Genomic DNA, 9,929 nt, shown 5'->3' with positions numbered 1-9,929 from the left:
TAATTATTTGATAATATTTTTAAAATGATAACTCAAACAAAAACACCATTCTATAATCTTTTTACAAAAAGCTAATAAAGTAATAACTATATACCTATTAACACTGTTGAATGTGTTTATATTTATTTTTTGGAGAATGTTGTAATTTTTAATATTTGTGTTTTTATTTATTTGTTTGTTAATAATGTGCACCAATCGACCTGATCGTGTGTGTGATTAAAGTTTGTTTAGGATGAAAGAAAAAATGCCGCCATTCAAACGAAAGAAATCGACGGGAAAATCTTTTCCTGTCAAAGTGTGTACATTAGATGCCGAATTAGAATTTAACTTAGAGGTAAGTTTAGAATTTGTGACACCTGAGCGTGTACCTCGATTTGAATTACCTAATATTTGTTTAGTTGAAGGCTACTGGCCGAGATCTTTTTGACTTGGTGTGCCGTACTATTGGGTTACGAGAAACCTGGTATTTTGGGTTGCAATATGAAGATTCAAAAGGATTTATTGCTTGGTTGAAATTAGATAAAAAAGGTATGCCTCAACTTGTTTGATTTATAATAAAATATAATTGTTTAATATATTATAGTACAAGATCAAGGAATTCCTCAACAAACAACAATGCCATTTATGTTCCTCGCAAAATTTTATCCTGAAGAAGTAGCTGAAGAACTTGTTCAAGAAGTTACTCAACACTTATTTTTTTTACAAGTTAATCGTGCCATATTAGCAATGGATATTTATTGCCCACCAGAAGCCTCAGTTTTATTAGCATCATATGCAGTGCAAGCAAAAGTAAAAGAAATTTAAAAATTATATTTTAAGGTTAAACATTTAATTTGATTACTTTAATCTGTGTAGTATGGTGACTATGACGAAGGGACTTATAAGCCAGGAATGCTTGCTAGTGAAGAATTGTTACCTCAAAGAGTAATCGATCAATATCAAATGACAGCAGAAATGTGGGAAGAGCGAATTAAAGTTTGGTATGCTGACCATCGAGGAATGTCGAGAGATGAGGCTGAAATCGAATATTTGAAAATCGCTCAAGATTTAGATATGTATGGTGTAAATTATTTTCCAATTAGTGTAAGTTAAAATTATCTATAAGATTATACTAATTTTTGATTTTACAAATTTTAACCTTTGTTTTTTAAACAATATAGAACAAGAAAGATACAGATTTGTGGTTAGGAGTTACTTCTTTAGGACTTAATATTTATGAAAAAGAGAACAAATTAACTCCGAAAACAACATTCCAATGGTCTGAAATCAGACATGTTAGTTTTGATGATAAAAAATTTACTATTAAACCTGTTGATAAGACGTCTCCAAATTTTGTATTCTTTTCACACAAAGTCCGAATGAATAAATTGGTAAATATTAAATAAAATAACTATCAATGAAGTATTCTTCTTATCACTCACATATACTTTTTAGATTTTAGACCTATGTATAGGAAATCATGATCTTTTTATGAGAAGACGTAAACCAGATTCAATGGAAGTACAACAAATGAAAACACAGGCAAAAGAAGAAAAGTCTAGGTAACTATTTAAAAGTATCAACTTATTTTAAGTTGTTAAGCCACAAAAAATATATTAAAATTATTATTATATTAATCAGACGGCAAATTGAACGTAATAAGTTAGCACGTGAAAAACAACTAAGAGAAATTGCTGAAAAAGAAAAATCAATTATGGAACAACGATTGATGCAATACCAAGAAGAAATTCGTTTAGCAAATGAAGCATTAGTTAGTTTTTTTTAAGATTTCTACTACAAAACCATAATAAAAAATACTGATTTTACCAATCACATTTTCCAGAGACGATCTGAAGAAACCGCTGATCTTTTGGCTGAAAAGTCCCGAGTTGCAGAAGAAGAAGCTATGTTATTAGGTCAAAAGGCATCTGAAGCTGAACATAAAATTACTCAATTTCGTTTGACTGCACTCAAAGTATGTTTAGAACCTTAGATTATATATTTTGGATATAGCCATTTATATTATGTTTGTGTATTTGATTTTATGTCAAAATGACTGAAAAACTAAAGCTCTGATTATTATTGTGCATGTGTGAATGACTGATAATCTGATCAGAATAACCAATTTAAACTATGGGCATGCGCACAAATATTTAGAATTCTAGGTTCTTTAAAAACTATGTATTCATTATGGTATCACAAATCAGCTTGATGGCTACATCCATAGTACATGGTCCAAAATTAGAACTATAAAATATATATGATTAATTTTTACAGTTAAAAAATCAGAAATTTTTTAAATTTTTATATTGATTGTGCTATATTTGATTCAATAGACTGAAGAAGAAAAAGTAAGCCTTGAGCGAAAAACACGGGAAGCTGAACAATTGACTGCTCGACTTGTAGATGAATCTGAAAGACGGGCAGCTGAAGCAAATAAACTAAAAGAGGAGTTGCTTAGAGCTCGCGTTGCTGAAAAGCAGGCAAAAGAAAAATTGCTTGAGTTCCTTTCTAGAAATGCATATGTTAATACTGTACGTTTAAAATTGTTTATATTTTAATTATTTGGTACCTTTTATTATTTATTATTATTTGTTAATTATAAACTTGTCTTTTTTGTCTAATTTTTTATTTAGAGTGTTTCAAGTTTGTATTCAGTATCAAGTAGTTCAGTATTAGACCTTCCTGCTGATCTTCATGCATTGAGATTAAATGCTAATTCACCACAACTCTCTCTTACTCATTCTAATCCACCGGCACTTGTAGATCATCATTTACCAGCATATGACTTTATTGCTGATAATGATATGGAACAGCTATCATTGGAAATTGAAAAAGAAAGGTTATATTAACTGTAAATTATAGTACTAATCAGACAATAATTGTGTTTAAATATTATTATATGTATACAGAGTTCAGTATTTAGAAAAAAGCAAACACCTTCAGGATCAATTAAGAGACTTAAAAACAGAAATTGAAGTGTTAAAAGTAGATGAAAAGCAATGTGAATTGGATATGTTGCATGATGAACAAGTGCGACTCGGTGAAAACAAATATTCTACACTAAAAAAAGTAAATATTTTGAATTTTAATACTTTTTAAATATCACAAATATATTTTGATAAGTATTGAATGTTTCAATACAAAAAAAACTCCTTTTAAATTTGTTTCATCGGAGTGTTTTATTCTATACTAAATAGTTTTATAAATTTAACAAATTCACTGAGCCTGCCAACTATTCCTAACCCTTAAACTTTTTAGCAGTGAATCTGTCGGTTGTAGCTGATATTAAACCTATTTTTTGGTAAATTCAAAATTCAAAGTATATAACATAATAACCCTTGTATGCCTTAAACCCATACGTGAGTTATTAAAAATACTCTATTTACAATGAAAACATTAAATTATATGCAATTTATCAAGTATTAAATTATAACATACTTACGATTCTTTACAAATATTTGTATATGTTCATAGTTTAATATTTTTCATTTTTTTTCATTTTACCTCCCTGAATCAGTACTTAATGTTACAAACTACAGTTAACAATCGGTTAATTATAACTTTTAGATGAATAGTTAATCATTAATTATTTAATCGTGGGTAATTTAGTTATTTAATAACTTAATTTTAATGTTATATTTTTATGATAATTAACATTTTTAATTTCATTTACTGAACAAAAAATAATTAGTATGGATTCCTATATTGTTTTTTATATAAAGATTGACTTCATTATAACTGTCAATATTTTAAATAATTAATAGGTGAAGTGTGGATCAACCAAGGCTCGTGTAGCATATTTCGAGGAGTTATGACAAATCAAAATCAAAATTATGGAATCTCCAACTCATCAATCACACAATACAAATGTATGTACAAAATATACTTGTGCATATATTCTGTTTTTTTATTTATAAACGAACAAAATCAACCTTATATATTGGGAAAACTAATAATTTATACTTTTTAAATAATTTATTTGTTCATCACCTAACGAACAATGTCAATCAAATAAAAATATATTAGTTTTATTTTACTTATTTTTTGCACTTAGTTCTATTTTAGAAAACAAAATTGGTAAATATGATAGATGTAACATAGATTGAACGACTGAGTTTTTTCCTCTTATTATTAGAACTTATTAACTTATAAAGTTATAACTGATAGCGCTATTGAAATTTATTACAATTTTAAACATTTTTATAAATTGTTAGTTTTGGAATACCTAATAAGTAATAATTATAAATTATAAATATTTACCATAGTTAATTATGTTGTTAAAAATTTAATAAATTGTAAAAAGTATTCAAGAATAAATATATCATTTTATGTTCTTTGTTAAACTGTTAGTAATTGGTAATATTAAATTTTGAACTTCTTTTCTCATTTTTCCTTGTATAAGATACCAAAATATTATTATCCATGCATGTTTTGTAAATACTATGTACAATTGCATTTTATATAATTTATATAAGGATCAAGTTCTAGTTACATAATTAAATATAATAATTTTAAGAATATCTCATTCTCTAGGTATTCCTAAAAACCAATAATTTGCTGATTAGACATTTAAAAAAAAAAAAAAAATATTCAAAAAACTATCATTCTTACTTAGAAATTATACTCCCAAATTATCAAATTATAATGAAAATGTATTGAATTTTTCACTTCATCATAACATCAAAATATTAGGTTAATATATTCACCAATATATGTCATCAATTTGTTTTAGTTATCTATTTTTGATTTTTTTCTAACAAAATGTATTACATTACCTTTTTGCACCTATTATTATTATTTATTTTATATAAATGTTTACTGACTTACTGTAGTGATAAAAGTTCAAAAATTGATTTTCAAATAAAATATTCCATAAGCATTTGACAGGAATATAGTAATGTAACGTCACTGTTTCATTATTCAAAATTTCAAGACAAAAATGGACTGTTTTAATTTTGCTAAATTGCTGAACTTAACAGTAGAAAGTTATTCAACTAGCCTCTTATACACAAAAGTGACATGTACACTGTTTTACATACTAGGTCCAGTGAGAGAACACACTGATCATGCACATAACTACGTAACAACGATGGGTTCCACTTTAGCAAGGTCAGGATGTAGCGTCAGAATGCGCAGAATTACCTATTTTTGTCAAGCCGTGGCATGTTCTCTCGCTGGACGGGATATTAATTATATCGCTTACTATGTAGATATTATCAACTTATTACCTACAGTTAAGTATTTACCACAGAATCTATTATATAAAGCACTAATAAATACGGTTGTGATTTTGATGCATTTTGTATTGTTTTCCAAAGCTTACCGCACCAGTATAAAATTATCGTATTTACACAAATTTGTTATGTTCCCTTGAGAATAAATTTATTTTGTAAATTTTAAAATTTTTTTTAGTTATTTTCTTAGATTTTGGAAACAAAATTTGAATTTGAAATCTTATTTTAAGATTATTGAAGATTCTTTCACACCGTCATAATTTTTTTTTATAAAAATATAACAGTTTATTTAAGAGACCCTCATAATTCTTATTATATTATTGGACAATAGTTGAAATGTCAAAACTTAGAAGACGAGTCTAGGCCGATGAGATTTATATATCTGTAGAACTTTTTTTTAAATTTTTATTTATATTAATAACACTTAAAAAAAAAAAATCAAAAATACAATTGTTATAATTTATAATACCTTGATACATAAACATTTTTTGAATAAATTGGAAGCCATTTTCAATAATATACATATTTTTAGAATTTTACGAGCCATTTTACCATTTTTTAGACCGTTAAATCCTATCTCTCCTAATTAAATACTTAACTGTAACACTATTTACCTTTTGTTATCATCTTATCATTATAGTCTATCACCATGAATGTAGTTTCTGTTAATTTTTACCACGCTTTTTTGGTTTTTGTTTAGAGTTTCACACATTTATAAATTAATTCGTTTGCATGTCATTATATACGAAAAAATTGTTAAGTCTACGCGACTGGTAAGTATTTATTACAATTATTTTATGGTGTTTACAAACGTTGGTCGATTCGGCGTGATATGTAGTGATCAGTACGCGTGTTCTTATGGAATCGAAAAAATAAAAATATAAAAACTGAATTCATTTGAAATGAGATTCATGATTAATAATTATACACTTACTTGACTGATTCACGCCAGTCGTTTACCAATTTGAAATTTCATTAAAAATTGTAAGATTTATTTTAGATGTTATGTTTTTGTAATCAAGTAAATAAAATTATTAAATTTGAAACTTGTTTCACGTATAATTATGTTGAATCAATTATTTATAGGTATAGAGTTATACATATAAATGCTAAAGAATTGAGTACCTCAAAAGGAATGGCTAAAAGCAAATACGAATACGTGCGAACATTTGAAGTTGAAGACAAATGTTTACAGAATTGTTGGATTGTTGTGCGGTTGGATGGTCGTTCGTTTCATAGGTCTGTCTTTAACTTTTAATTGATTTATTGATTATTGATTCGTGCAATCAATTGATGTAGTATACCGATTGAGGAAGGATCTCATTCCCATTACCACAGACACAGCCCAGCTCTAAAATGTCAACTCATATGTGCTATAGAATGTATCATTTTGTTTTGTTCTTAAACCAATCAAAAAGTATTAATATAATTTTGTAGTGTATTTTTGTTGTTGATATCAAGTGAATGATATTCTTATACAAAAATAATTTAAGAATTTAAATTTATTACATTTAAATTATTGTTAATAGGTTTACATCCTCACACAAATTTGAAAAACCTAATGATAAAAGAGCTTTGGAATTAATGAACAGATCTGCTGCAGCAGTTATGGAAGAATTCAGAGATGTGTCTTTAGCTTATGGACAGAGTGATGAATATAGTTTTATTCTCAGGAAAAACACAGATTTATATAATAGACGGCAGTCAAAAATTATGTCTGCAATTAATAGCATATTTTCCGCATCATATGTATACTATTGGAATACATATTTTGATGATAAAAAACTATTATATCCACCATCATTTGATGCTCGGGTTGTTTTATATCCATCTGATCAAAATTTACGCGATTACCTAAGTTGGCGTCAAGCAGATACCCACATTAATAATTTGTACAACACAGCATTTTGGGGCCTTGTTTTAACGAAAGGATTATCAAATAATGAGGTAACAATTTTAAGTAAAATCAGGAATTCGACACATTTTTTTTATGGAATAAGAACTAATCTTGGATTTTTGTTTTAGGCTGAAAAAGTATTGAGTGGGACAGTGTCGTCAGAAAAAAATGAAATATTATTTAAAGAGTGTGGAACTAATTATAATAATGAATTATCAATTTATAGAAAAGGTACAGTGTTAGTAAGAAAACTTGTTAATTTACCTCCATCTAAATCCAAGAAACATATCATATGTCCATTACATGTAGATATTATAGGTGATAGTTTCTGGGAAGAATATGATGAAATACTAAATTTAAAGGATCTAATATTAAAAAAAGACTTTAATCCAGATGATAATATTTTTTACTTGGTTAAACGTTCTTGAATAGATTTTTTTACAAATATAAATTTTATATTAAACATAAATATGATAGATATATAAGTATGATTTTTGAAAATAAAAAAAATGGAATATAATTATTATATTAAACTGTTTATTTAGTACACACATCATATGGTTTATAATTTTTATACATCATCGTTTTTAATGAGCTTCTCCCACTTTACCAGCAACACGTTTGAAATCACCCATGTTAGTTGTAGATATAGGCATTCCAATAATATCCAAGCTATCTATTCTTGTTACTTCCTCATCAGTTTGATTGTTAATAACAAATATCTGTAGATTGTGGACGTTTTGGAATTTTACATATTTCAAGTTCACAATTTTACCATCTAATTCATCAGGTTTTAATTCAAGTTCTTGTGTAGCTAAATTACATGTTGCTGCATCAAAATCTATGGTGTTTGGTTGGTTAATAAATAACTTCAACGATTTTGGTCCATTATCTTTAGGCGCTTTAACCTAAATGATAGTAAAAAAAAGAAATATTGAGTTCATATAAGTCATATAAAAAAAATCAAATTATTAAATACACATCTAATATGTAAATTATACATATAAGTTTACTTAAATGATCATAGATTTATCAATAGACTTAATTTCATACAATAGTATTAGTACTTCTCATTAATTTAATTAAGTATTTTCTGTTTATGGTTCAATTAAATGCATTATTTAATTCAGATATTAAGAAGTGTACATTGTAGATTAAACTGATTAAAGTGCTAAGTAACTTATACATTTTATTACAATGAAAAGGTCATGCAATCAACCAAATATTGCAAAATATTTAACTGATATAGTCAGCCTAGCCACTAATTAGTTTATTTGTTACTGCCTATTATTAAGTATGAAAAAATAACTCACTTTAATAGAATGCACTTTGACAGATTGTGTGAAAGTTAATGATAAAATAAGTTGCTGATCACAATCTGATTCAATATAGCCACTTTTTTCAATGAGCGCCGACAGTGGATGGTCATCTGAATCATTGAGAGCCTCACACTGAGTTTTCATAATGAATGAGTTAAGGTCCATCTGACCAGGTACTCCACAGTCTTCGCCAGAAGCAGCACATGCTGCTTCATACAGCTGAACAATTTTTGATTCGACAGCAGCGATATCAGCACCCTGGATCTTTGCCACTTTGATCTTATTGCGATACAGAATGAAAGTCGGCATTGCCGATACACCTTGACTGGCGGCAGTTTCCTGGCATTTGTCAACATCCACTTTAAGGAACACTGCACGGTCATACTTATTGGAGAGTTCATCATACAGAGGCGCAACACGTTTGCACGGACCGCACCATGTAGCGGAGAAGTCTACAACAACTAGCTTCAAGCCGTTTGCGTTTAATTCTTCTTGAAACTGGGAATCGTTCATGATTTCTTTGACGACCATTTTAGCTGTTTAATAAACACAGACGAGATCAAGAAATAAAGCGTTTACTGTAAATTTATAATAATTTACAAAACTTGGAACGAAAATTTATTGAACAAAACAAGTTACAATTATGACACACATAAATTCTAAATTGTAATTAGTAATAACTAATCGGGAGTCGGTAGTCGGGACGAGTCGGATAAAATATTATGTGATATTATATCCCGTGTTTTGCAAGTCAATGAACGTTATCATAAACATACAAACAGTGTGATCAGATAGTCGATCATAAATTACTTTTATAATATTTTCTGATACCACGGTTTAAAGTATACCAGGGTTTGAATTTTTTCAATTTATTTATGTCACTTTTATTTGTGACTTGTGCGTGAAAAAGCTTTCTGACTATAGTGACTACAAAGTTGTTCTAATAAAAATTATATTTAAGAATACATCAAAAATGTATAGGTAATTATATTTTTTTTTATATATTATGGCATTATGCGTATTAAATGTCCTAAATTCGAACATTCACCGACATCACTCGGTATAACCTAGGATTTGACTTTGGTGTACTGATATTCGTATTTTTACCATAACGTATTATACAGTAATTATACTATAGGGTGTTTGAAAACCTTTTTTTAATTTTCCCTAAAAGAGTATCAAGGCATAGGGGATTTTTTGCTCGCGCCATTTTTTTTTTGTACATTTCTGATTTGGTAGTGCTAGGGTAACGTACCTGTTCATATAATATTATTTTTCCGATTTTTTGTCTTGCTAATTTTAAAGCTATGATGAATACTTTTGATTAAAAATAATTTATTTTATTTTATCTAGTTTAACTCGAACAGAATTTTCCATAATATAAGCTTTCAAACTATGTTTGATAGAATATACGCTTTTTAGTAATGATAACTGTTTTAGATTTGACCTTATACCATATTTTTTTAGTGGTATATGTGGCTTTTCGGGAAAAGTGGC

General features: G+C 27.7%; 3 protein-coding genes across 3 annotated transcripts; 2 read left to right on the top strand and 1 right to left on the bottom strand.

Annotated features, from left to right (window-relative positions):
- Positions 1–71: 71 nt before the first annotated feature.
- On the top strand, positions 72–4,022 carry Mer (ezrin/radixin/moesin family protein merlin). Its single transcript, XM_015524962.2, has 12 exons — positions 72–334; positions 399–528; positions 584–789; positions 856–1,083; positions 1,161–1,370; positions 1,435–1,541; positions 1,621–1,750; positions 1,823–1,954; positions 2,316–2,513; positions 2,616–2,821; positions 2,892–3,051; positions 3,747–4,022. Exons 1-12 carry the CDS (start codon positions 233–235, stop codon positions 3,795–3,797), a joined length of 1,860 nt encoding a protein of 619 aa, XP_015380448.1. The 5' UTR covers positions 72–232; the 3' UTR covers positions 3,798–4,022.
- Positions 4,023–5,844: 1,822 nt separating this feature from the next.
- Positions 5,845–7,666, top strand: THG (tRNA-histidine guanylyltransferase). The gene is made up of 4 exons (XM_015524978.2): positions 5,845–5,989; positions 6,303–6,455; positions 6,746–7,163; positions 7,242–7,666. The coding sequence occupies exons 1-4, from the start codon at positions 5,949–5,951 to the stop codon at positions 7,539–7,541; spliced, it is 912 nt and encodes a 303-aa protein (XP_015380464.2). The 5' UTR covers positions 5,845–5,948; the 3' UTR covers positions 7,542–7,666.
- Positions 7,631–9,149, bottom strand: LOC107174135 (thioredoxin-like protein 1). Its single transcript, XM_015524969.2, has 2 exons — positions 8,427–9,149; positions 7,631–8,021 (listed from the first exon to the last, which is right to left on the bottom strand). Exons 1-2 carry the CDS (start codon positions 8,961–8,963, stop codon positions 7,701–7,703), a joined length of 858 nt encoding a protein of 285 aa, XP_015380455.1. The 5' UTR covers positions 8,964–9,149; the 3' UTR covers positions 7,631–7,700.
- Between the last annotated feature and the right edge of the window lie 780 nt (positions 9,150–9,929).

This window comes from Diuraphis noxia, unplaced genomic scaffold (assembly GCF_037042655.1).
Source record: "Diuraphis noxia isolate RWA-SAM2 unplaced genomic scaffold, SU_Dnox_SAM2 contig0005, whole genome shotgun sequence".
Lineage (NCBI taxonomy): Eukaryota > Metazoa > Arthropoda > Insecta > Hemiptera > Aphididae > Diuraphis > Diuraphis noxia.
This window is presented reverse-complemented; position numbering and strand designations above follow the sequence as displayed.

What these genes read in the sequence shown, in the direction of transcription:
- LOC107174135 (XM_015524969.2), bottom strand. Translation starts at nt 8,963, where the DNA reads ATGGTCGTCAAAGAAATCATGAACGATTCCCAGTTTCAAGAAGAATTA. An exon ending in TCAAAGTGCATTCTATTAAA is followed by an intron (nt 8,022 to 8,426) that starts GTGAGTTATTTT and finishes ACTATCATTTAG; the next exon opens with GTTAAAGCGCCTAAAGATAA.
- THG (XM_015524978.2), top strand. Translation starts at nt 5,949, where the DNA reads ATGTCATTATATACGAAAAAATTGTTAAGTCTACGCGACTG. An exon ending in TTGTTAAGTCTACGCGACTG is followed by an intron (nt 5,990 to 6,302) that starts GTAAGTATTTAT and finishes AATTATTTATAG; the next exon opens with GTATAGAGTTATACATATAA. An exon ending in GATGGTCGTTCGTTTCATAG is followed by an intron (nt 6,456 to 6,745) that starts GTCTGTCTTTAA and finishes TATTGTTAATAG; the next exon opens with GTTTACATCCTCACACAAAT.
- Mer (XM_015524962.2), top strand. Translation starts at nt 233, where the DNA reads ATGAAAGAAAAAATGCCGCCATTCAAACGAAAGAAATCGACGGGAAAA. An exon ending in CATATGCAGTGCAAGCAAAA is followed by an intron (nt 790 to 855) that starts GTAAAAGAAATT and finishes TAATCTGTGTAG; the next exon opens with TATGGTGACTATGACGAAGG. An exon ending in GAAATGCATATGTTAATACT is followed by an intron (nt 2,514 to 2,615) that starts GTACGTTTAAAA and finishes TTTTTTATTTAG; the next exon opens with AGTGTTTCAAGTTTGTATTC.